General features: G+C 43.4%; 1 protein-coding gene across 1 annotated transcript in view; it reads left to right on the top strand.

The window, feature by feature from the left end:
• Nucleotides 1-15,681, top strand: part of Kiz (kizuna centrosomal protein) — a 102,523-nt gene extending 86,842 nt beyond the window's left edge. Inside the window, exons 11-13 of the mRNA XM_036185300.1 lie at nt 423-519; nt 13,363-13,406; nt 15,542-15,681. Coding sequence (XP_036041193.1) covers nt 423-519; nt 13,363-13,406; nt 15,542-15,645 — 245 coding nt within the window. The 3' untranslated portion in view covers nt 15,646-15,681. The remainder of the gene's footprint in view (nt 1-422; nt 520-13,362; nt 13,407-15,541) is intronic.
• Nucleotides 15,682-27,422: the final 11,741 nt, after the last annotated feature.

Raw genomic sequence — 27,422 nt, 5'->3', positions numbered from 1 at the left:
AGTGAATTACTCAACCCATGTTCTTATGTGTACATCTTGGCCATTTAAAGCAGAGCTTTCTGGGGACTTAACTCTAGGTCATATGGTTGCCAAGCACATTTGAGGAGGCCCTGGGTTCAGCCTCCCATACCACAAAATAAAAAGAACCAATAATTAAAATAAAACATAAAGCAGGACTCTTTGTGTAGTTTGGGTGGTTTTGTTTTGTTTATTTTTTTATTTTTATTTTTAGTATTACAAAGAAAATTCTCATTTCTTTTCAGTGTTCTATGGGTATTTTGCCCTGACCCTTAGAAGCTTAGAAACCTTCTGTGGCTTTAACAAAATCTTCCTCTTGATTTCCCAAACTTCCCAGGAGGCTGTGTCTGTCTGGTGGCTGGGTGGTGGCTAACTCTCACTCCCCTTGTTTGTGCTTGACACAGGTTTGGATATCGGCAGCAGCGCATTCAAGACAAAGGCGGCCCACAAAATCGCTTCGGAAGCTAGTTTTTCATCTAGTAAAGGAAGTCCTTTGTCAAGGTAAAGTCGTGAAAGCCTTTCTGAATAGCAGTAACAAGATGAGAAATGTCACTACGCAATGAATTCAGCCCTGGCTGCATGTTATTTTGTTGTGTGACTTGATGGAGGGTTATAGTTTGGAGGTTTTGTTTATCTAAAATAACAGTTGAAACTTTAGTCTACCTTTGAAAATATTTGCACCAGAGCCAAGTATTGTTTTGCAGCTGTTGTTGCCTTGGTTTAAGACTCAATTGACACCTCAGTGAACCACAAATTAGCCTCCACAGCTGCTCGCAGTAGGACTGCTTAGAGACCACACAAAGGAGGCTGTCAGGAAAAGGGCAGGGAGAAAACATCAGGCCTTAAAAGAAATAAAGTGGCATGTTCTTCTTTCTGAAGCAACTGATAGATGAACAGGCAATTGCTGTGTATTAGTTTTGTGTGTGGTTTCTTGTTTTTCTCACCAAGTCTTTGGGCCACACTACTCACTCCTTTTCTGATGTGCTCTTGCCTATTCCCCTTAAAGAACAGACTTTCTCTTTTTACATTTGTTAAAATGTAACAGTCCTTATAAGTTCTGTGAGCTCTAATAAGTGAGTTGTGTGCTGAATTTGCCATCAGCATCCAATACTTAATCATGCACTGACTTCCAGTCACTTAGGAAGCGTTTATAATGTGAATTTAAGCAATTGCCTAATGCAGTACCTACTCTTTTACTTTGGCTAAATACTATTTCAAACAGCCTAGCAAGTTTCCTTTGTAATAGCATGCTCATTAAAAAGGTGTCCTTTAGATGATTTCATTACCTTTGAATTTACTACTTGACCCTGCTAAAATGTTAAAACATGACCTTTACATTTCTACCGCTGTGTGTAATGTCCAAATAACAAAATGATCTGATCCAGAAAAATGTCTTATTAAAGGGAAATGAAAATGGAAAAAAATCTATTCATTTGTGTTTTACAAAACATTACAGTATTTTAGTTAGGGCCTGGGCTATTTGGATGGGTTAATTTTCTAAAACTCTTGCTTTTAGAAACTTGACAAGTATTCAAGATGCTTCCTTGTTTATCAGAACTTACCTTTAACCCCTGGTTCATACTGTTGGAGAAAACGGGAGCTAATTGGTTTTTGAAGGAGTGTTGAACACTATATCATTAGGGTTATGCTATAAATTCAAGTTCTGGGTCTTTTAAGAGAATTTTTAAAGGTTGGTAAATTCTATAGATAGTCCCCGGGCTTAATGTTAGCATTTGACTTAAAAGTATATCCCTCCAGTTTTTAAGATTGTTAGGAGTATTTGTCTCCATTATATTTTAAAGACATAAAACAAGTTCTTTTTGTGTGTTCTTTGGGAAATTCTTAAACACACTTAGAAAGCAGTAGGATTATATAGGACATTTTCTCAGCCTGGTCATTCACACTTGGCCACATTTCACCAGATTAAAATTAAACTTTGTTTTCCTACAAATTAAAACAAAGAGCCTCTTGTTATTGTATTTCTCTATGAAATTAATTTCATAATAAATTATAAGTAATCTCATCACCCCCCCTTTAAGAAAAACAAACCCACTCAAAGGTCTTCTAGGAACCCTTGGTTCTAGACACTTGATAGTAATCTAGCTTAAAAAGCTTGGAACAGTGAGTGTACAGCTTGTGTGCTGTCAGCACAGCTTGGTTCTTGTGCTGGTCTGTTATTGTTAATGCCCCGCCCTGGGCTGTGGAGAGCTCAGGTTTGCCTGCTTCCCTGAAATTTCTTAAGGCCTACATTTAAGGATCCCACTTACTGCAGTCACTCCTTGTGCTTTATTGCTTTTACAAGTGGTCTCGAAACCCAGTACTTGAGAATAAACATAGCAGTGCTGCGCCACTGTAGTACTTTTAAAAATTCTTCTTTGCTCTATTTTGTCAGTGAGCTGATGAGCAACCTAAAAAAAAAAAAAAAAAAAAAAAAAACCCTGTTGGACCTTAAAAAAAAATGGCTTCCTCTGATGTCCCAGAGACAATAATTATGATGTGCTAGTTAAGCCCAAACTACAGCTGAGGGATTTTACTTTAAAGCAGGGGCTTGGGCGCAAAAATGCATTTATAGCTCTTTGTCTGCACCTCATTATGTGTGGGCCTGATTCATTAAGTAATTGGTTTGCAGTTGTTTACATGAGTATTAAGGCCTTCTTTTCAGCCGCCTTTGAGAGATACATTGTGCAAATGTTGCCTGTGATGAATGCAGAATGAGGGCCAGAGGGTCCCTCCTATTGGCTAAACAGTGCACACTGTTGAAAAGCCAGAGAAAGGGATTGGGTGCTGCTTTGCATAGCAATGACTTTCTTAATAAGCGTTACAGATTAATACACACAAGCTATAAAAGATGCAAAGAGATACTCTTAGCACATTTATACATGCTCATTTCATTGTGATGATGGCGGGGGTCCCCGCGCTTTCATATTCCGTTTTTCAGAGCAGAGGCTTCAGTGCATGAGCCGTAATAGAATCCGATGTTTATTGTATTATAAATCACGGGCAAGTAGGCCGATCGGCAACAGTTTATTATTAAAGATTCTTTCAGTGTAAATCTTTTTCTACCATTGTATTTGCTTCAGTAAAATCATTTTGTGGTTGAGTGGGGATGAAAGGCATGATGTACGAAGGAGTGAGTCCTAATAGGAAACTGTTCTCTGAGTAAAGACCACTTGTTCCCTTTTGTTCCGGGGTGCATGCCAGAGCTTCCTCTCCTCTGCAAACATTGTCTCTCTTTACCTTCCCCAGGAAGCGGTTTCATTCTCCAGGATCCATTTATTCAATGGAGAATATGTCTTCACAGCTCCCTTGTAACTTCGGCTTACCGATTCCCTTGTAACTCCAGCCTTCGGGTTGAATCAAGATAAGATTTTTTTCGAGAGAAAAGAGTATGTGCTTGCGACACAATTGCCTGGGGGAAAGGTACTAAAAGTCACCAGGCCACCCGCACCCCTTAGCAGGGCCACCCTGGGTGGCATTCCGTGCCAGCCCTGCAGCCATGGGAGCAGCCAGTGGAGGGCGCCAGCCTGCAGCTGGTGCTCAGATGGTGGCCGCAGCTTTTCTTTCTGGACTGATCATTTGTGTTATTTCCCTGGAATAGTATAAAGGTACTTAGACACTAGTTCAGTGAAATAAAAACAAAAATTTCCTGGCAGTCCTTTATGTACCCTTATAAAAGTGACTCTTCATCTCTAGCTTAGGAAATCTGCATTGACCTTAAATTTTACTAAATTAGAAGCATCTTAAACAATCCATATTTATGGTCATAAACTCATACATTTTGTTTTTTTCTTGCACACAACACTTTTGCTTAAGATTAATCACTTGATTATTTGAAGGAAAGAAGTAAACAAGTTGACCCCAGGGCAGCTAAAATTACATCATGTGCTGTAGGAGCTCCAACTAGCCATCAGGGGGCACTCAGACTTTGTCAAATTCAAACAGCCTCAGCCTTCAGTGGCCTTTTAAAACTTAAAATTGGTATTCAAGGAGATTTGTTGGTATGGTCATTTGTTCTTATTTTTCTTTCTTTCTGGATTGCTTTTTGGCCTACATTTTTTTCCAGAAATATGTCTATTTTGAAGAAAAATCTAGCTAAAGATGCTATTTGAAAAATTTTAATACTGATTTCAAATCCACAGAAATTTTTATGATTCACAGACTGATACCACATCTTCTCATAGGCTAGTTTTTTTAATGTCCCCTCACTCTGTGTGTCTGTGGCGGGCATGCTTATGTGTGTGGAGGGGGGCAGAGGTTAATGTTGGATGTTTTTGTTGATAGCTCTCTACACCTTGTCTTTCAAGATAAGTCCTCTCATGAATCTGAAACTCATCCATTTGGATGAGCCACCGAGTTCCGAAGATCTGTCTACCTCCTTCCTCCCTTCCCCAGCACATGGAGTTAGACACGCATCCAGCTTTTACATGGACACTGGGGCTCCAAACTCAGGTCTTCAAGTTTTCACAGCAGGCACTCTACTGAGAATCTTGTAAGAAGGCCCTAGAGCAGGGAGGGTACATCAGAGCCAGTCCTCAATTGTCCTTGGCATCACAAGTTATCTTCTTGGCACGATCCTCAAAGTTAATTGCCAAATTCAAGTGGACCCCATATCCAATAACTTGGATGTGTTTGTTAATAGGATGTGTATTTTTCCCTGTGGAAGAGGGAAGGTGGGGAGAGGGGGAGAGAGAGAGAGAGAGAGAGAGAGAGAGAGAGAGAGAGAGAGTTGGCAATCAGTATATTGATAACATTAGCATACTTCCCAAGTCTTCTAGTCTCCTATTCAAACTCTTTTCAGGACCAGAAGTATCAAGCCCTGTCGCAACTGCTGTTGCCGAGTTTGAGGAGGCCCACTGCATGTGTCCTCTCCCTCTGGAACAGCCACATTCTAGGTGCTCTTGCTGGCCTACTATGTAGACTTATGGGATGTCCTTCACAGTGCCAAGTCAAATGCCATGCCCTGATGCAACATGCTATCCCTTGTCTTTGGGGGTTTGTTGTTTGGCTGGAATACACCTACCCTATTGTTAACCTGGCTTCAGTTAACCTTTCAAATGCTTCCTGAGCGGAGGAGGGTGCCTGTGACATTTGCCCCTCCAGTGGCTCTATGGTATTTCTGTCACCATCTAGCTAGGCATGAAAGCTGTTCATGTACCTTGTTTCCCCTCCCCACGTGAGCTTCTTACGGCATGGCAGGTTTATCAGCAGAGCCAGGTAACTGCTGAACTTTTCTGAGAGTGTGCTCTACCATTCACTCAAGCCGCCTTCTTTAAGCAAAAGTGCCTCACCTCAGTCTGGCATCACATTCCTGAGCTGAAGGGCAGTATGCATTCTATACAATTATCTGCAAGTGATATGTTTAGGAGAGGTGTGCACATTTTCAAAGGGAAATCTTACCTCACCTCAGGCTAGGTCCTCTTCCCAGACTGTCTCAGTGCCACCTATATTCAGTCTCAAGAAACAGGAACTAGGTGAACAGGCTTACAGAAAGCCTGATGGGTTCCTTCCTGACTGCCTTTCTGTCTTCTGATAGAAGACTTGTCTTCATTTTGACCTGGATGAGAATGTGTAGACTCTTGGCACATGTCAGGGATATGAAACAGCCTTTACTGGGTTGAGATGCATTCCTTCTGTTTATGGGTCTGCGGTACTTTTATCATGAAGGGATAGTGGATTTTTGTCAAAAGCCTTTTCTGTATCTACCAAGGTTACCATGTGATATGTGTCTTTTGAGTCTATTTATTGATACGTTGAATTTATTGTTTTATATATGTTGAGCTTTATCATGCTAAATGTTTTCATGTTTCTTTTGATGTCCTATTAAATTTGGTTCACAAGCATTTCGTTGTGAGTTGTGCCTGTGTTCAGGGAGACTGGTCTATCATTTCATTTTGTTGTTGTAGCTTTATTGATTTTGGTACCGGGAGAATATTGGCATCTTAGAAGGAGTTTGGAAGTGCTCCCTCCTGTCTTTTGGAATAGTTTGAGATGCATTGGTATGAGTTCTCTTTTGGAAGTCTGATAAAATTCACCAGTGACTCCATCTGGGCCTGGCCATTGTTAAATAAGATTTTTTGGATGTGTTTATTATGTTTTTATGTGTGTGTGAGGGTTTGCTTTCATATATGTATGTATACCACACATGTGCCTGGTGCCTTCAGAGGTCAGAAAAGGGTATCAGGTCCTCTGGAAGTGGAATTATACATGTCAGCGCCTTGCAGGAGCAACAAGTGCTCTTAACTGATGACCTGTCTCTGCAGCTCCTCAGGGAGTTTGTTTTGTTTTGTTTTCAGTTAGTCTCACTGTTCGTTATGGAGCCACTGTCTTAATCACTGTTCTATTTCTGTGAAGAGACACAGTGACCAAGGCAAATGTTAAAAGAAAGCATTTAATTGGGGGTTTGCTTACAGTTCAGAGCTTTAGTCCATTATGATCATGGCAAAGTATAGTGTCAATACATCTTGATCTGAAAGCAAAGTACAAGAAAGGAGTCTGGGCCTGACATGGTCTTTTGAAACCTCAAAGCCAACCCCCGTGACACATTCCTGCCAACAGGGCCACACCTACTCCAACAAGGCCATGCCCCCTGATCCTTCTAATCCTTTCAAACAGTTCCACTTCCAAGTGACTAAGCATTCAAATATATGAGCTTATATGGGGGCCATTCTTATTCAGCTACCACCTTCCACTCTCTGGCCTCCATAGGCTTATAGCCATATCATAATGCAAAAAATGCATTCAGTCCAACTACAGAAGCCCCCATAGTCTATCTCAGTCTCAGTACTGTTTAAAAGTCCAAAGTCTCTTTTGAGACTCATGGCATTCTCTTTGCTGTCACTCCTGTAAATCAAACTCAAAAAGCAGATCACATACTTGTAGCATGCAATGCACAGAATATACATTGCCATTCCAGAAGGAAGTGAAGGAGTATAATGAGGAAATACTACTGGACCAAAGCAAGACCAAAAGCCAGCTGAGCAAACTCCAAATTCTGTGTCTTCATATGTGATGTAAAACTTTTTCGTCCTTGTTGACTATAACATACTCTTGGGCTGGTCCCACACCCAGTCTGTAGCTCTCCTTGGCAGGTACCCCACAAATCTGGCATCTCCAGTATCTTGGGGGTCTCCAACACAATCCAAACTTCACCTGCACAGCTTCATGCAGTGGCCTCTCTCAGCCTCCATTCAGGGACACCCCTGACACACACCTGGCCTCAGGGGCTTTCCTTAGCTGTAGAGGGAGATTCTAAAGCCAGAGCCACATACCGGAAGCTGCCAAGTTCTCCTGCTTGCTGGGGCTGGAACTTGTCCCCCTTTTCAGTTACCTTTGAACCAGCTTTCTTTTGTGGGTGGTTCCCTTCACTGCTTTAGTGTTCCTTTCATTTCTTTTCACAGGTTGGAAGCTTAGCTAGGTCAGGGCTTGCCCTGAGGTCACCACTCCCTTCATTCCATTTGGCATTAGTCTTTTCTTTAAAATCACCTTTTCTTCTCCTTTCTCTCCTCACATAGTGCATTTGGTATTTCTCCTTACTTTGCTTGCTCCCTTTCATTGAAGACCTGCATAAACGTGACCACTAATAACCACAGCCACATGACATAGTCAGTTTTAGTAGGCCACATATATCGAGAAACTCCTCTATTTCTGCTAGATTTTCCAATCTAGTGAGTGTTCTAGTTTGCTTTGATAAAGACCATGACCAAAAGCAACTTGGGGAAGAAAGGATTTATTTGGCTCCACATCCCAGGCCAGTCTGTCACTTAAGGAAATCAGGGCTGAAGCTCACAGCAGGAACCCAGAGACAACCCTGAAGCAGAGGCCATGAGAAATGAAGCGTAGTGAGTTGCTTTGCATGGCTTGCCCTGCTTCCCTATGCAATCTATGAGTACTTGTCCAGGGGTGGCACTGCCCACAGTAGGTTGGGCCCTCCCACATCGGTCCCTAATCAAGAAAATAAACTAAACTAGTGGGAACTCAGGAAGTTTAGACCAACACCTATGGAGCCTCCCCAGGACTTGACTGGGCCCTCTGCATGGATGAGACAGTTGTGTAGCTTGATCTGCTTGAGGGACCCCCTGGCAGTGGGATTGGAGTCCATCCCTGGTATGTGAACGGACTTTTTGAGCCTACTTCCCTTAGTGGGACACCTCACTTGGCCTTGAGGCAGGGGGAGGTGCTTGGACCTGCCTCTGCTAAATGTACCAGGCTCTGCTGGTTCCCATGGGAGGCCTTACCTTCTTGTAGGGTGGAGGGGGGGGGGAGTGGAGAGGGAAGGCTGGAGGGACAGGAGTAGGGAAGAAGGGGTAATCTGTGATTGGTTTGTAAAATGAATGGAAGGTTTCTTAATAAGAAAGAAAAAGAGAGAAAATACCCCACAGACTTGCCTACAGGCTCTTGAACTCACTCTCAGTCTGCAACCGCTAGTGTTAGATTTCTGAAGCATCAGAAAGAGACCAGAGGCTGACTTTCAACAGACTGTGTATTAGCACCCAGCAAGGGAATTGAGGGGTCTGGGAGCGTGTGGGGGTGGGGAGGGGGGCTGCAACCCTTTATACAGGGTGGGGGACTTGGAAATGAGGAAAGTATTGTAGCCTAAGGGAGCTGTGTGTGTTCACAGTCTCTTTCCTGAAATTGTCTGCTTCGAGCAGGACAGATGATTTGGGGAGACAGACTATCTCTGCCAACATTCCTTTCTGGGCTGACCAGTAATGGCTGATTAAGGTCATCTGTAATCTAGTAGGAATCCTCTTTTATGAGGAGGCACACTCTTGCCAGGGCTTTGTGTCACTGTACTCTTAACACTTCATTGCTTGTGGTTTTGACCTGTCTTCTTTAGATCACATGCTTCTTAACTGCAGAGTTTTCCAGCCATTTGTAGCATCTTACAGTGGTGAATGTTTATAAAATTCAGGAGGTAATATGAAGTGCTAGGTTAGATCTTACCATATGGATCCTTCCGTATGTTGCTTCCACCTTCTTTCCTGTGTTAGTATTGCAGCTTACACTTTTACTTAAAGAGACAGTCTGCTTGTAATTGCAGTAGTGCTAGGACTATTCTCTCAGAATCCTCACACTGCAACTTTCAGTAACAGCAAAATGGTAATCTGTATTATTCCTCTGTGGACTAGTTCCCAATGAGTCTCATTCTCTTCTTGGAAGCTGCCTGGAATTTTGTTCCCTGTGGCCCGAGCTCAGAACCTGACTCGAGGTTTCCAGAGCATTCCATTTATTTGTTCTTGCTTAGAGAATGACTAAATTCATGCACAAGCTCAGACTAAATGGCATGTCCAGCACAGCTGAAAGAGAGGAGCTGGAGCAGTTTTCTACCTCTTGGAGGAAGTCTGACAGGTCACCTTCAGTGCTCTTACTATTGGGCAGCTTAAGAAGGAAATCTGTGTCAAGCCTGTCTCCTCTCAGTCTATCCCAAACCTTAGTTTTCCTTTGCTCTAGGCCTGATGTGTCATCTCTATTTAGAATTCATACCTGTACACTAGAATGACCAGGGGCTTTTGTTCACCCAAATGTGCCAGAAATGCCCTACTTCTGTTTGCTAAAGTCCACCTTAAACAGGCTATCATGTAGGATCATCTGTAAACTTGCCAAAATATTAGAAGGACAGCATTGCTGACCTGTTTTATAGGCAACCAGACTGATTCTCAGAAGGGTAGGGAACTGGCCCAGGCACATGGGTTGGGGATTAGAACCTCTAAGCTGATATGCCTCAGATATGTAAAAGGCTCTGTAAATGACAGGCAGGAGTGGTTCTGTCCTGTGAGCTGAGTGGATTTTATACTTCTCCTTTTTGTTTCATTTGTCCTTGTTTGAGACAGGGTTTCTCTCTATAGCTCTGGCTGTCCTAGAACTCACTCTGTAGACCAGGCTGGTCTTGAACTCACAGAGATCTGCCTGCCTCTGCCTCCCGAGTGCTGGGATTAACCACCATACCCAGTAGTTTTTATACTTCTGATTGGTTGTAAAAAGAGCCCAAAGAAGAGTTCTGTTTGATGACACATGAAAGTGCATGAGATTGGAGTACCCTTGATCTACATGAAGTTTCACTGAGGTATAACCATATCTATTCATTTACATCCATCTGTGGCCATACTAAGTAGTTGTAAGAGGCCATATGGCCTTCACAGCCTGGACTTTTCACTGTCTAGTGCCTTATAGAAATCCTTGGCCAACCTTAGCCTTACAAGTTAAAAGCGTTCCTTTCATACTTTTGGAGATTAGTCAGTCCAGTTCCAAGCACTTTGATGGAGTGATGTCCCAAGTGTGTGGCCTAGAACTTAAAACCCAGTTTCTTACTCTGAAAGGGGAGTTCATGTCTACCTTTCCCTCTGCAACTAAACTAGTTGACTCTGCCCAGCACTCCATGAACAGTCATTTCTCTGTGCCTGTCAGCTTTCTTTACATGTTTGGTGAGACCCATGAAAGAAATGTTGACCTTGGGAACTGTACATAATAAAAGTTGACTTTGAATTATAGTATCACATCAATTTTTAGAGGTGGATTCCTTAAAAAAAAAAAAAAAAAAAAAAAAAAAAAAAAGATTGTTCCTAAGATCCCAGGGTAGAGTGGAGAGCACTTGGACGCATCCTCCATCTTTCTCAGTGATGAACTGTGGCACATGTAGTTCTGAAATAGAAGTCTAATAAAACTGACAATCAAGAACCACTGTACAATTAATTCATTTTTCATTGATGTTTTCTGCTCCCAATGGTTTAAATGATTCAAAGTCACACAGCACAGCATAGCTACTGATCCAACAGAAAGAGTAAGTTCAAATGGCCTCATGGAGACATGACATGCCTAGAAAACTTTGCACAAAGTAAGAAGGTCTCTGGCATGCCCAGTGGGTCCTTCCATGTGGTGGGACCTGACGTTACCACTGGCTCAGTTCACTTGCTCTTGATGAGTTGAGTGATTACAAACACTCACTTACATGGAGGATATTGACATGGCCATGGCTATATTCTCAGCACTGTGTGAGGCATTTTTTTTTCTTTTCTTTCTTTTTTTTTTCTCTCCTGGATATTTCCCCCTTTGTTGAGAAGACAAAGAAACTCAACCTGATACTGAAGTCACATGCAAATCATAACATGTAGATCATATTTTGTGTCATTCAGTGTTCATCATCAGCCTTTCAGTAGGGCCTAGTGCTTAATAAAGGACATTTATTCATTTCACCCTGAGCACCTGCTGATTGCTAAGCACTGCGTTATCCAAGTGAGCTGGAACAGATATGGTCTCTGCTTGCAGCCTAGAGGGTAAGGAGCAGCTTATCAGTTAGCAGAGGGAATGGATGGAAAACAGCAACTTTGATGAGGACTGCAGTACAAGGGGGTGGGGATACAGAATCAGGAAGCCCACATTGTTTGGGAGCCCATCTTGGGAAGTACCACTCAGCATTTTGGTCTTTATGCCAAAAACAGTGGGAAGACATTAAAAAGTTTTTCATCAGAAGATAGAAGCTTTGTGTGTCCAGCATCTCACTCTTGCTGCCAAGTAGAAGGTGGACGATAGAGGAACAAGTTAGGTGTGGTGTCATCAGTGAAGCCATTGCAAACAGCTAGATAGGAGTTGCTAGTTTGCTTGCAGGTGTGGTGAAAGTACATAAGGAACTGGTAAGGCCTTGGGAATTACCAGGAGGTCAGGTTGGCAGGACGTAGTTATTGCTAAGGGACACTGGGGGATCAGAAAGTTGGGGTTGCCATTTGCTGAGGTGGGGGAAAGGACTGTCCTCGAGTCCACACTAGAAAGATGGTGAGTTTGACTACAAATTGCTTTGGAGGCGGGCAAGTAGAGCTGCCAAATGTACACTGGACATGTTTCTGGAACTCAGAGTAGTCACTGAAGCTGTAGGGACCTGGCCTGGGCTTGCCTGCCTCTATGCTTTTGTTCCTGCATTAGACATTCAGCTGCCATATCCCACCACATCCCATTCCTCAATCCAGGCCTGCAGTGTCCTCTTTCTTAAATGGAAGCACCTTGCCCTCTGGGGACCCTGCATCTCTCTGTCCTCTCAGACCCATCCAGGAGTATGCACGACCCTCTTCCTATTCCCCTTATTATTCATACCACAGCTGTCTGAAGACTGTCTCCCAGAGTTTTTACAATCTACCTCTGCCTCCTGGCACCTAGCCCAACTATCTAGCTAGCACTTAAGTGATGGGAGTGGGTAAACAGTATCACATTGGATTCATTGTGTGTGTACGTACCTTACATAAAAAGGATATTCTTAAGGTTCACTTTGTTGATGCCAGCGCCCGTGGTGGCTTGACTATTAACTTTCTGATGGTCACAAGGCTGTTGTGCTCTTTATGGAGAATGGCCATGGGCTCTACTGCTGGATCCTGGTCAGCAGCAGGCACCAAATGCCAAGATGGTATTACATGGTACTGTAGAGCATGGAAAATGGACCTTTAGTAGAGCCTGTTTTGCTGTGGTGCCTGTGTTGGAAGGCAAGTATAAGCTGCAGGTTGTCAAGACTTGGACCAAGTGGGAATGAATTTGAAAAGTTCTCCCATCAAGGTGAACAGGGCCCTGGCCATGAGAGGACAGTGGTGATACCTTGTATAGAAAAGGTAAATTTCTCTCCTCATGTCTCCATTGACCATTTGTCTCTTGGCATGACACTTGCTAGGTACAATACAGAATGTAAGGGATGCTTCCAGAAGGGGTCTTTACATTCATTAAATTGCATACAACCCTGGAAAGGCACACTGAGAAATCCCACTCCAGAGAGCCACTATCTTGCCCTCTTATATTCATCCGAGGAGGCCAGTAGATACCAAAAGCCATAGATGCAAGCATTTGTATCAGTGGATACACAGAAACCTAAACTTGGATGCCCAAAGCACTTGCTGTTTCCCACAGTGTTTACTGTGGCTGCTTTTGTTAAGCTGTTAGCACTGTTGATGCTGATTTGACTGAGGTATTATATAACATCCTCCCCAACATCTTGAATTCTCTTCAGCTATTCCACTTTGAGTTTGCTCAAAAGCACTGATACTTCTTCATACATAGTGTTTCCCAGAGGACTGTTCAACAGAAATCATCCTCTGCCTCATGCTGCTGTGATCGCCCTCCAGCAGGACCCACACAGGGCTCCCCCAGGGCAGGGCTGCCAAGAGGAGCACCCTGGAGGCTGGTGAGGCTGGCAATTCAGTGCTCCCTCAGCAGATGCCTCTGGCCACTCTGAGCTGTAACACCTTTATGCTTTTCAAGCCTGGGAAGGAAGTATAAAACTCCTCTTCTTACCATAAACACCGCCGCTTCTTCCCCAGCAGCTCCTGTGAAACTGTTAGACCGGCTGTCAATTTTCACTTTCTTATTTTATAGGCATGAAAACAAAAGGGACCCGGTGGCCACTATAAAGTCGAATGGTAAGAAATAAACAGACACCAATTATCATTTCTCATCTTAACCAAAAGAGTTATGTTGTGCATTTGTCTTCTGTGTCCTTGTGTGAAGACTGTGACATGTGCTATGCGTTCAGGGACAGCCCACCCAGCTGCCCAGGAGCAAAGTCTCAGTGCAAGGACCGGGAAAGTGCCGTGAGTCACAGTGGCAGTACAGTTTATTTGGAATTGATTGTCAGAATTGGTGCTTTCTACCTATGGAGTGCTTCACCTCTCCTTCCCTGCCCCCAAGGCAGGGGCCATGAGTATCTATTGTAGGCCTCTTGCGGCAACCTTAGCTGACTTCTCCACACCCAGTCCCTCCTGTCCCTACTTGGCCACTAGCATTTAACCTGGACTTACCCTCTTCACTTGCTACTTACCAATTCCACCACCTCTCACAAACTGCAGTGGCATATAATATAATTTCCTCCCATGGTGTCCCTGGTGCCAGTTCTTTCCTCACAAGACCACACCTGCTTCTGACTTTGTTGTGCCCCTGCCTCTGTGCCTTTGCTCATGCTATTCCTTTATATGAAGTTCTTTTTCTTTCCTCTTAAACTCTGAGCTCCTCTCTAGCTGATGTTTCCTCTTGTCCTGCCCAGCCCCACAGACCCTGCAGCCAGTTATAAAATAATCACTCAGAAGCTTATATTAATTAAAACTGCTCGGCCATTAGCTCAGGCCTACCACTGACTAGCTCAGCCCATTTCTGTGTTGCCACGTGTTCTGTGGCTTTACCTGTGTGCTGTTACATGCTGCTCCCTGGACAACAGGCTGGCGTCTACTGACTCAGCCTTCCTCTTCCCAGAATTCTCCTTGTCTCTTGGCCCATCTATACTTCCTGCCTAGCTACTGGCCAATCAGCATTTTATTTATCAATCAATCAGAGCAACACATATTCACAGCATACAAGGAGACATTCCCCTATCACTTCCCCTTTTCTGTCTAAACAAAAGGAAAGTTTTAACTTTAACATAGTAAAATAACAAAACAGTTATCTAGCAAGAATTACAGTTATAATACTCTTCTTCATCCTTCAACACCCAACCTACAGTGGTGCTCTAGCCCTCTTCCCACAATACACTGGGACACTTCCCTCCCATGCCTGGGCTCTGTTCTCTGGTCTCCTTTCCTCCCATCACCCACTGGTAGTAATGGAGAGCACAGGTATGAATCAGATGGCCTGGGTGTAACTGAGCTGGACCACCACTGATGCCATGATTATAGCCAGATGCTTACCCTTGTTGAGCTTCCGCTTACTCAGTAATGTACAGACATCAATAGTGTTCTAACTAGCTTGGTGAAAGGATCAACTGGGGTCCTCTAAAAGAAGCCATCTGAAAGCTGCCTGGTTATTCTCTGTAGATGTCAATTATCTGATTGGCAAGGCAGAAGATGCTGATGATGCCCTACCACATCCTGTCAGCTCCAACAGACAGGTGTGCCTGTGGCCTTCTACATAAGACAGTTGTATCTCTGACCTAGGGCTTTTGCTGGTCATGCAAACATGTGAAGCTCTTACAGAGGTCCTGAGAGTTGGCAGCTAGGGTTAGGAGATAATGGGTCAGTAAACACTGTGAGGAAAGCTCTATACAGTCTCCCAGAAGATCCTCAAAAGGACTGAATCCCAGTTGTCCACTGCCAGCACCCATACCTTTCACCAGCTTCCGCTCTTCCTGGGTCACTCTCCCATTCTCCTTACCATGGTTACTAAGATCTCCTCCCAAATAAATGTTCATATCAACCAATGGCTAATGCTTTTTGTTTTTTAAAAACAAAACAAAACAAAACAAAAACAGGTCTTCCCTTTTTCTAATCTATTCTTACAAAAACAAAACCAGGGAGATAAAAGTGAAGCAGCAGCCACAGTGGGGTGGTATCATTCCAGGTAACCTAGGTTTTAATGTCTACCCTATAATAAAGAGTTGGACATAATAAAGAGTAAAGAGAAGGATTCTTCAAGGATTGCTCTGGAATAATGTGAAGAGCCTCGCATGCAGTGTGTACATTTGTGCAGGTACACGGTGCTGTTAGACCTTCAGCAGCTGCCTTGCTGTTTTGAAAACCCTCTATTAGAGTGCAGAAATGCTAATGAGCCATGTACTTTTCTCTTCCAGCCTTCTGGGGGGAGTCTGATGACAGTAGCTCTGAAATTGAAGCTGCTCTTCGCCCTAGAGACCAGAACATGTCTGATGACTTTGATGATTTTTATGACACCTAAGCTGTTACATGCTGGAAATAAAGTCTTTAAACAAATTGTCACTGTGTGTTTATGTATAATTCCCAACATAAAAATACCCTTCTAAGTTTGCTAGTTGTTAAAGGGGGAAACGGAGACTATTATTCAAATGAGATTGCATGATAGAAATGTGAACATGGGCTGGGGAGTAGTTGAGTAGTATAGCACTTGCCTAGCTGAAAGAAACTCAGGAGCCTTAATCCCTAGCACCAGAGAGCGCTATGGGGAGCCAATGTAATGGCACATGGCAAAAGCAGGATGGTGGTTTTCCTGTCCAGCCATCCTGTCACTTCAGCACTTGGGAGATGGAGGCAAGAGGATTGGAAGTTCAAGGCCAGTATCAGCTACATAAGACCCTGTGGTAGTGTGAATGAGAATGACTCCCATAAGCTAATATATTTGAATGCTTGGTCCCTAGTTGGTGGAACTGTTTGGAAAGGATTAGGAGGTGTGGCCTTGTTGGAGGGGATGTGTTCCTAGGGGATTTGAGATTTCTAAAGCCCATGCCACCATTCCCAGTTAGCTTGTGATTATCTGTTTCTGTCTGTCTGTCTGTCTATCTGTCTGTCTGTCTGTCTGTCTCTCTCTCTCTCTCTCTTCCCCCCCACCTTCATGGTTGTTATCTCAACATGTAAGTTTTCAGCTACTGCTGTAGCACCCTGCCTGCCTGCTGGCTGCCATGCTTTCAATGCTTCCAGTCATGATGGTCATAGACTCTACTACCCTCTAGAACCATGAGCCCCAAATTAAATGCTCTTTTATAAGTTGCTTTGATCATGATGTTTTATTGTAGCAATAGAAAAGTAACTAAGTCAGACCCTGTCTCAAATGGACACAGGATTTGATTAGACATCTCTCCGAAGATATTGTTGGCCAGTAAGCACACTAAAAAGCTTTTAGTCTTTAGGAAAATTCAAGTCAAAAACAGAGAGATACCACTGGGAACTAAAGAAACAATACAGGTGTTGGTGCAGATGTGAAGAAATCACACAGGCTACTGTTAGGGTTGGATAGGCTTCCAGTTTTGGAAAACAGCCCTCAAAGGGTTAGACACAGATTTGCCCTGTCATCTAGCCATTTCACTCCAAGAGAAATTATATCTACCCCAAAATGTGTTTTAAAATGTCCATAGAAGTGTTAATCATAGCAACTAAATTGTGGAAATAAATGCCCATCACCTCATAAGTGATAAACAGTGAGGTCTATCCACTTTGTGAAATGTCAGCATGCCATAAAAAGGAATGGAAACTGATGTGTGCTACATGGGTAAACCTTAAAAATACCATGATAAATGAAAGCATGCCACAAAAGACTACATAGTTTATAATTTGTTTATATGAAATGTATTTAAAGCTACCCTGGTCTACATAGGCAATTCCTGGCTAGGTGGGGCTATATAGTGAGGCATATATTAAAAAATTATCTGTGATGGTTATTCTTAGTTATTGTCTTGACTATATCTAGAATTAACTAAACCGTCAAGCAGCTGGGCACACCTGTGTAGATTTTTAATTAAGTCATTTGAAGTGGGTCTTTTAATCCAGATCTTTTGAGGTGAGAAGATACACCTTTAATCTGGGCCACACCTGTGAGGCAGCCTCTAGAGGACATGGAAGAAGGAAACTCTTTCTCTTTGCCTGCTTGTTTTCGTTAACAAATCTATTCTTTCACTGGCATTCAAACCTTCTTCTTTGGGATTCCAATGTGTACTGAACGCCAGCTGAGTTGTCCAGCCTTGTGAACTAAACAAATACTGGATTCTTGGGCCTTCAGTTGGTAGACAGCTTTTGTTGGACTAGTTGGACCACAACCTGGAAACCACTCTAATAAATACTCTCTCTCTCTCTCTCTCTCTCTCTCTCTCTCTCTCTCTCTCTCTCTCTCTCTCTCTCTCTCTGTGTGTGTGTGTGTTTCATTCCATCAGTTCTTTTCATCCAGAGACCCTGACTTTTACAGTATCTTATTTTTCAGAACATTTTAGCTTCAGATTCCAACATTGTTTTTCCTTATTTTTACTATCATGGGAAAATGAGAGTTAAGTCTTCATAATTGTTGCTATAGTTTGCATGCACTCTCTAAAACCTGCCTTGAAATTTGATATCTTTGAAATAGATTTAAGAAGTGAGACCACTAAGAAATCAGGTCATAGATTAATGCCATTTTCTTGGAAATGAGTTTTTGGTTAAAGGATTAAGTTTGGCCCTCTCCACTGTGACTCACTGTTCAGTCGTTCTACCATTGAGACAGCATGAAGACCTTGCCTGATGCTGGCACCTGCAGAACTGTAAGAATTTCTGTTCTACATGTTACCTAGAGTCAGGTATTCTATGATCACAGCAGAAAGGGCCTAAGACAGACGGACAGACAAAGTACGTAAGAGTACATTATGGCCTAGCATACACAATGGAAAGAGTTGGATTGTTTTAGGACTGGAAAAGCTTTCTAGAAGTTACTTTCTCAAGGGTTTTGAGTCAGAAGGGGACCACATCATCAAAGTCTCTCATTTTAGAAACATTGGTCAAAAGTGGTCTTTGGCTAGGTTTTTATCACCTTGTCACAAACTAGAGTCATCTTGGAAGAGGAATCTCAATTGAGAAAATGCTTCCGTCAGATTGCCTGTAGGCAAGTTTGTGGGACATTTTCTTTATTAACATTGATAATAACATATTGATGTGGAAGGGCACATTCCACTGTGGTTGGGATCCCACAGAGGTGGCATCCCACATGGTCCTGGGTGGTATAAGAAAGTCTACTGAGAAAACCATGGAGAGTAACATGTAGAACAGAAATTCTTAGAGTTTTGTGGGTGTCAGTGTATGGCAAGCTCTTTATATTGTGTCATATGGTAGAGCAACTGAGCAGTAAGTTGGGGGAGAGTGGAGTGCTTTAACCAAGCAGCATTCCTTCATGGTGTCTACTTTCATCCTTGCCTCCACATTCCTGCCCTGACTTCCCTGGATGATGGGCTACAAGCCACAAGATGAAATAAATCCCTTCCTCCCAAGTTGCTTTTGGTCATGATGTTTTATCACAGCCATAGAATCTCTAAGACAGAAATTGGTACCAGATCTGTGGGCTATTGCTATGATAGACCTGACCATGCTTGGGGGAGGCCTATGGAAGTATTTTGGAACTTAGAGCTAGAAAAGCCATTGAGCACTCAGGGTTTAATGGCCTGATCTGTGGGAGCTTGGAAGATAAGAAGGTTCAGAGTGATGCAGATTGTGGTGGCCTGGCTTATGATGTTTTGGAGGGAAGCAAAGACTACTAGAGCCATTTGTGGGGTGTTTTGCATTAAGAACGTGTGTCTCTAGGCAACGAGGGTTGAATAATCTGCTGTGATTTACAAGAGACCAGAATCACTAAAGTGAAACCTTTGCAATGGACGCTGGTCAGCTCAGCCTGAAGAATCATCTGTGATTAAGAAGAGACCATCGGGCTGGAGAGATGGCTCAGAGGTCAAGAGCACTGACTGCTCTTCCAGAGGTCCTGAGTTCAATACCAGCATCCACATGGTGGCTCACAACCATCTGTAATGAGATCTGGCACCCTCTTCTGTATACATAATAAATAAATAAATCTTTTTTTAAAGAGATTTTAAAAAAGAGAGAGACCATCATTATTGAGGCACAATCTTCTGGGAATTATTTCCTCAGAGTCAACACAGAGTCTGTAGTCCAGAGAGAATCAAGGCTGGACCTTGTGCTGGCAGTCAAACCTAGTCACGTCTAATAGACTCCCCAGGTAGTACTGCTTTGAAGGCATGAATGGGTCATGGAGAGCAGCTCAAGTTTGACACAGGGAGAGATCAGGAAAAGCCACTGCTGAAGGTGTAGTAGAGGCTCCAGGATGGAGAGAAGTTGAGGCTTTGGCACCATGCGACAAGGTCAGAGTCCCTGGAGAGCTCAGAAGAGGCTGGTGGTGACTGTGCAGCTCAGTTGGAGCAGGCGACCCCAGCATTTTGGAGATGCCAGTGTTATGAGACAACGGCAGCAGGTGTGGCATAGAGCCAGCTTGAGCTAATGAGATGAGCTGTGTGTGCCGTGGAAGGCAGAACTGGAGAAGCAGAACTGCCACACCCGTTGGTGCTCAGAGGACAGCGAGTGTCCCAGAAGTCTGACCTGAGCTTCACGCTGTTGGATTTTGGTTTTGCCTTGACTGTGACTGTGCCCTGGTTATTCCCTCCTGGAATAAGAAAGTTTCTAACATTTTTTATTTTAAAGGATCCCACAGTTGAGAGATTTTGAACTTTTAAAGAGACTGGATTTTCAGAGAGACTGAATGTTGAAAGAGACTTTGGATGTTTTAAAGATACAGCTTTCTAAGTATTTGATTTTTTTTTTAAGTCTGTGGAATAAGTCTTACCACAGAAAGCAAGCCAGGAAGCAGCATTGCTTCGTGGTCTCTGCATCAGCTCCTGCCTCCACGTTCCTGGCTTGAGTTCCTGTCCTGACTTCCTTTGATGATCGACTGTGATATGGAAGAGTAAGCCAGATGAACTCCTTCTTCTGCAACTTTCTTTTGGCCGTGGTGTTTTATCACACTTACTTAGAAACCCTATGACAGGCATCCAAGAGAAAACAGCTTAGATACAAAAAGAAAACAAGGAAGTGGGGAAGAGTTGGCAAGTATTGAAGGGAAATGTTTGACTCACTTTGAACAACTGTGAATTAAAATTTAAAAATTTAAGAACTGTGTGTGAGTCTCTGTGTGCTAGATTAGTAGTCATGGACGTGTGTAACAAAATGAGACAGCCCTGGCCATAAGTGACCAGAATGAGCAGATCTCCCTCGCTGATGGACAGTCAAACTGCTTAACAGGAAGGTTGTAACAAAGGAAATGTTAGCCCAGCCTGACTGACCAATACTCTTCCATTTATGCATAGCCTTCCTAAGTCCTCACTGAACAACCATCAAACCTTTGAACACAACTTTAAAAACAAGAACTGGATCTTTTATTTAAAAAAAAAAAAAAAAGTCATCGTTTTTGCAGTCCCTTAAGAAACTGAACTTCCATCAACTTGATTACAGTAGGGATGATGAGCAGACACAGAAGTCCTATGAGTCCTCCCAGGCACAGGAGTGGACCGTGATCCAGATTTCGGTGAGGTGCAGCAGACTCTTGAATAAGTGCTGCTGGACTGATTGGTGATCCACATAGCACAGCAGAAGACGGATTTTACCTCAGCGTGAAGGAAATTCCAGTAGGGAAAATACTAAATGTGGAAAAGAAAACTTGAAGGTTTTTGTTTGTTTGTTTGTTTGGGGGAGGGGGGGGTTCGAGACAGGGTTTCTCTGTGTAGCTTTGTGCTTTTCCTGGAACTCACTTGGTAGCCCAGGCTGGCCTTGAACTCACAGAGATCTGCCTGGCTCTGCCTCCCGAGTGCTGGGATTAAAGGCATTCGCCACCACTGCCCGGCGAAAACTTGAAGTTTTTAAAGAAAAAAGGCAACTATTATTATAACTTTGGAGAAAAGGAGAATTTATTAACAGAAAAAGCACAAACTTATGAAGAGAAAATGTCAATAAATATCATGCCTTTAAAACTTTTGGTGGTAAAATTGCTACCAATGTAAGGACACAAACTTTTTTGAAATGTCGACATTTGTAAGATACCTGTTTACCAAAATCTGGAAAGATCAATGAGAAATATACAACTCAATGGAAAAATCCAAGGGTCAGAAGGAGAAATTTCTAGAAAACACAATCAGTAGACATAATAAGGAAACCAAATTCATAATACCATAAACTACAAATGAGACACACAATAAGATGCTGTCTCATACCCAACAGACTGGAAGGTTTGGGGGGCAGATCATAGTTAGTATTAAGAAGGCCTTCAGGAAAGGGGGATTCTTGTACACTCAAGAGTATGTTTATTACATCAAGAAATGTGGATAACCTGAGACCATGTTGGTGTCCAAGGGCCATGCTGCTGCCAGGGCCATGCTGATCTGGGTTGCCTGTGCTGCCACTGGGGCCACGGTGACATCCAGGCCAAGCTAGTGCCAAGGGCCATGTCTAGGTCCGTGGTCCCATTGCAGCTGAGATCTTTGATGATGTCCATGGCCCATCTTAGCACGGGGAAGGGGATATCATAGGAACCATGCTGTGTTGAACCAGCCCCACCCTTCACTGGTCCCCACCCTTCACCACGGGCATGTGCCTCACCTGGGCAGCACACTAGAGCTGATCCTGTTGTGGGCAATGCAGGTAAGCTGGCCCTGAGGGCATGAGAGCAACAGAGTTGACCCTGCATCCCCTCATCGCCTGTGTGATGGAATGGGTGAGGGAAAGATGCTCACCCACAACCCCTTGCTACATGCAGCAGGTGAGAGAGCTGGCTTGGGGTCATGAGAGTGAGAGAATTAGCCCTGCCCCTCACCAGCTGCAGCACACAAGAAAGTGGGTCCTGTATCTCACCTGGGCAACACACTAGAGCTGACCCTGTGTGGGGGGGGGGGGGACCTCAGGTGAGCCAGCCCTGAGAGCATGAGAACAGGAGAGTTGGCCCTGACCCCCTATATGCCCCTTACAGCAATCAGGAGAGAGGGCCCTGCACCTTGCCTAGGCAAAACAGTAGAGCTGGCCCTGGTGTTGTGTGGGTGACCTGGATCTGAGGAGAACTGGCCCTGCTCCTTCCTGCAGGATGCATTGGGTGAGCTAGCTGGGGCAGCACTGGAGAGCTCACCCAGGTAGTGACAATGAGGAAAAGCTGGTGGGCTGACCAACCCAGCTACCACCCAGACCCAGAACCAGGTCCCAACAGCAACCAGGACTACACAAAGAAGCCCTATCTCAAAAAATAAAAAAGTCCCCTAAGTAAAGATTAAGGGCCAGTGAGATAGCTCAGCAGGGAAGGCTCTTGATGCCAAGCCTTATGACCTGAGTTTGATCCAAACTGTCTCTCAAAAGTTGTCCTCTGACTTCTACACATTTGCCATGGCATATGTGCAGTGATTCCTCACCACACAAAATAATTTATATGTGTGTATGTATATAGACACATACATGTATATGTGTGTGTGTGTGTGTGCGCGCGCGTGCGCACGTGGTCACATGTATATATAGATACATGCGTATGTATAGATTGTGTGTATATGCATATATACATGCACATCTCTATATATGAGCATTTTAAGCTCACTACTTTCTTTTTCTGCCAGTTTCTTATTACATCTTCTAAGGTAGTTCCTAGAAGGTGTCAAATGGCATGTGTGATTTGCTCTTATAGTTTTATTATTATTCTACTGGCCAAAGCTACTCACTCACTATAGAGAGCTCTCAAAAGGAATCATCAAAAGATGTTCCTGCCCAGCCACATTATAGATTGAGTGAGGCAAAGCGACCCACACACAGGTCTGAGGCAGACTGTCCTGGGCTCCAGGGAGAAAACATGGCCTGCCCAGTGCCTTGTGGTACCAGGAAGATGGGCACTATTATGGTGAGTGAATTATGAAGTGGTATGGTAGAGAAAGAGGACAGAGGCATATCTGAAGAGGTGAAAAAGGTGAAGAGCAGGCTGGAGTGGGTGGCTTGATTGCCACCCAGGGCCATAGTGATGTCTTAGGGCTGCTGCCAGGGTCTATGTCTGGGTTTGTAGCCCTGAATGCAGCCCAGTCCAAGGCTCCTGATACCACTGAAGGCCGAGAGGTAGGGTTGTACAGTGTTGGCCCCGCCCCTCACTGGTTGCAACACTAGGGAGAACTGGTCCTGCCCTTCACTAGCTGAAGCACTCAGGAGAGAGGCTCCTACACCTCACCTGGGCAGCATAATAGAGCTGACCCTGTTCTCAGAGGCCTGGGTGAGCTAGCCCTGAAGGCATGAGAATTGGAAAGCAGGTCATGCCCCTCTCGTCTGCCATGTGGTGGCATGGGTGAAGGAAAGATGCCCTCCTCCCATCGCATCTCAACACCTGCAGCAGGTGGGAGACCTGACCCAACCCAATAACTAGCGGCAGCACTCAGGAGAATGGGCCCTGTGCCTTGCCCGGGCAGCATAATAGAGTTGACACTGTAGACAGGGGCACAGGTAAGCCAGCCCTGAAGGCTTGAGAGGAGTTGGATGAGTGCTCACTTGCCTAGCATGCTTGAAGCCCTGGTTCAACCCTCAACATGACATAAATCAGGCATGGTGATACATGCCTATAATCCCAGCACTTGGGAGGTGGAGTAGCAGTATTACCAAGCTCTCAAAGAAATCCTTGGGTATATGGTAAGTTGGAGGCCAACCTGGCCTATGTGAAACCTGTTTCAAAAAAACAAAAAGAAAAAACTTTGGTAAAACGTATATACTTTACTAATTTAACCACTACAAAGTATAGAGTCCAGGGTTGAGCACATTCACTTTGCAGAACTGACACCAGACTTAAACTGTAACTTCTGTTCACCTCCTGACAACCATGTTTTAACTTTCTGTCTTTCTGAGTCTTCCCACCCTAGGTATCTGACAGTTATCCAGTACCTGTGCCTTTCTATGGCCTATTTCACCCGGCACAATGTGTTCAAGTTTCATTCATGTTGAATTTCCTTCCTTTCTGAGGCTGAAGAACATTCTGTCCCACATGCAGACTACATTGTATGTAGCCATTTGTCCATGGATGAATAGCCAAGCTCCTTCTACATTTTGACTTGTAAAGAATGAAGCTGTGACTGTAAACGTACAAATATCTCTTTGCTGTTTCTGATTTTTTTCCCACTCTAGCAGGTGGTCATGTCCAGAAGTAGGATTGCTGGTTCATATAACAATTTGATTATGAGTTGACTTTTTCAAGTTTTTTACATTACATTACAGAAAGTACTGGCCTGAGGTGTCCTGCCCACCTCAGCTGCTCCCAGAGCCTCTGATGAAGATCATTCATCAAGGATTTTGTATCCAAGTCTTGAAAATTTGTTTCCCAAGATGATGCTGACATAGGTGCAGGTGATGCAGAACACCAGATGGACTTGGAATAAAAAGGCTGATTTATTAATCAAGTGTCAAAACTCCAGTACATTTGAAGCGTAGATGCAATTAAGAAAATCTGAAGCTAAAATCAGAAAACTAAGTTCTTAGAAAATATGTAGAAAATCTCATGTCTGTTTGTATTGTTTATCAAACATATAAAAAGTAAAAAGAAAGTAAAGTGTCTGTGGAGTTGATGCGCTCTCTCTCTCTCTCTCTCTCTCTCTCTCTCTCTCTCTCTCTTTCTCTTTCTCTCTTAACTTGGATAGGATCCAAAGTTGTAGTATCGGTGTTTACTTTCTAGAGTATTTATGATGATAGTAGATCTAGGTACTGTGAACTGCTAACAGAAGACTCCCTGAGTTTGTGTGATTTGTTAATCTATGAAAATGTACAGATGTATGTAGGGACTTTATAATTAGAATTACAGTCTCTTAGTTAGGATTTCTATTGCTGTGAAGAGACACCATGATGACAAAAAATCTTATAAGGAAAACATTTAATTGGGGTTGCTTACTTACAGTTCAGAGGTTCAGTCCATTATCGTCATGGTGGGGAGCATGGCAAACATGGCTGGCTACATCTTGATCAGAAGGCAACAGGAAGTGGACTGAATATCACACTGGGTGAAGCTTGAACATAGGAGACCTCAAAGCCTGCCCCCACAGTGACACACTTCCTCCAAAAAGGTCACACCTACTAATAATGCTACTCCCTATGAGATTATGGGGGCTAATTACATTCAAACTACCATATACAGTATTTATGAAACTGGCTTAGCACTTTCTTTTATCATATTCCTAGTTAATAAAATATAGAAGAAATAACCATGTTGTGAAAAAGTGGTCAAAACCCTGAATGCACAGCTTCTGTACATTATCCCCCTTCTCCTGCCTCACTTCCATCTGCCTCTTCCTTCCTATCTCCCTTCCTAAAAGTGACTTTAATAGTTATTACCTAGTAACATGGGAAGCTACACCCATAGTTTCACCAAAGTGACTGCCCAAATGTGGATGACACTAATGAACATAGCAAAGTGGATGGGGGAAAGCTCACAAAACCTCAACCCTACACAAAGAACTATAGGAAACTGAGGAAAGCTGGGAGGAGAAGTGGTCTTCTCCAAGGAAGAGCACACTGATGGGTGTCCAGTGTCAAAGAGCCCTGAAAACACATGTGCAAATAACAGTTTATAAACTCGACAAGTTAAATTTAGGAATGTGTGTGTGTGTGCAATAACAATTAATGAAAAGAGAGAGCACAAAGCTGAAGGAGAGTGGGGAGGGGTATCTGGGAGGGTTTGGAGGGAAGAAAGGAGAGTTTTAATTATGTTAAGAGGGAGATGAAACATTCCAGGCTACAGGGTAGGTGAACAACTCAAAAGCTTCAGAAAGTTCCTGAAACTGAGCAGATTCACTAGTGTCCTCTACCCACAAGGTTATATAAGCAGCTAGAATCTGAGAGCCCTCAATCCCACTGAGCAGCTACCTGAAGAGTCACTCTCTAACCTGCCATGCCACCTGCAGGTGGTGTGAACTCCAGATTTCCAGCTTCTGTGAGCTGTCACCTGTTATGATGGGTGGGTTTCTGGTGATGCAACTGTCTTTGAGTCATACTTGTTCCTGTAAGTAACCCCTCACCCATACTCTTATAAGAAACTTTCCATAATAAAATATTGGTTCACCAATCCCTGTCTGAGTGAATAGACGCTAGTTTTCATCTCCTCGGGCATAGTGTCATACAACACTTGTTCTCAACAGAGAAACCAATTCCAAGGTGAACTCTATAAATCACTAAAATTAAGTTCACTGAATCCTGTCCCTAGAAAGCCATCCCCGTAACTGCCCCCACTTTGTCTAGGCATAAATCCTAAGAACATGAGTCTTGGCTGGAGACCTTAAGCCCCACCCAGTCACCTGTATTTGCTGCCACTAAATCTTGGTTATTCTTGAATGTTTTTCCTTTTAATAAATTGTTATTCTACTTTCAAATTCTTTTAAAGGGATCAGTGCTCCACCCTTTCCTCTCTGACTTTCTCCATTACCGTTGGATTTGCTATGCTCAGCATTTAGTTGTGTTATTGATTGACAAGATTCATTAAGGCTCCAGTTTTCTTTCTTTCTTTTTCCCCAAACAACAAAAAAGACAAAAACCAAGCAACTGAAAATCCTAACAGCTTTCATTTAATTCTCAAGCTTCTGTCCACTTTTGATATCCCTGTCACCAATGGTTCTGTCCTTAGCAAAGTGTTCTGGTGACAGTCAGATTTCATTGCATCAGTTGGATAAAGCTGGCAAAAACACATTAAAAATGATCGCAATAATTCCAGCCCCAAATCCAGGCAGATAAGAATGATATTACTCAATAACTTAACCCAACTGACAGGCAGAACTTGTCCAATGGAAAGGCTCATTGGCATTCAGCAGCTAAGATTTCAAGTCCAACTGCTTTAGGTAGTGGCTGTAGATATTTACCTCAAAATCATCTGGAAATCTCTGGCTCCTTGAGGTAGCTTCCTTTAAGTCTTTCTGAAAGACATGGTGTCATCATGTACCTTCCTCTGCTGATGTTTTCTATTTCCCAGGCCAGGCCAGCCATTGACACAGAGACTGATATTTGATGACAGATGGCTCTGTGAGCTTCTGCTAAGGCCATATCTCACTTTTGGAATGTAAGTGATAACCAAGTTCCTCTAGAGCCTTATTTATTTTACTATCATTGTGCATAAACTCATTAGATTAAAGCATTCTGCCAGCCAGCTTGATCCTACTCTTCCCCAGCTGTCATGCTGGCAGCTCAAAGATGGCTACAGATGAT

The sequence above is a fragment of the Onychomys torridus genome, chromosome 4 (genome assembly GCF_903995425.1).
Source record: "Onychomys torridus chromosome 4, mOncTor1.1, whole genome shotgun sequence".
Lineage (NCBI taxonomy): Eukaryota > Metazoa > Chordata > Mammalia > Rodentia > Cricetidae > Onychomys > Onychomys torridus.
Note: the sequence above shows the minus strand (reverse complement) of the source record. Positions and strands in the feature narration are given on the sequence as shown.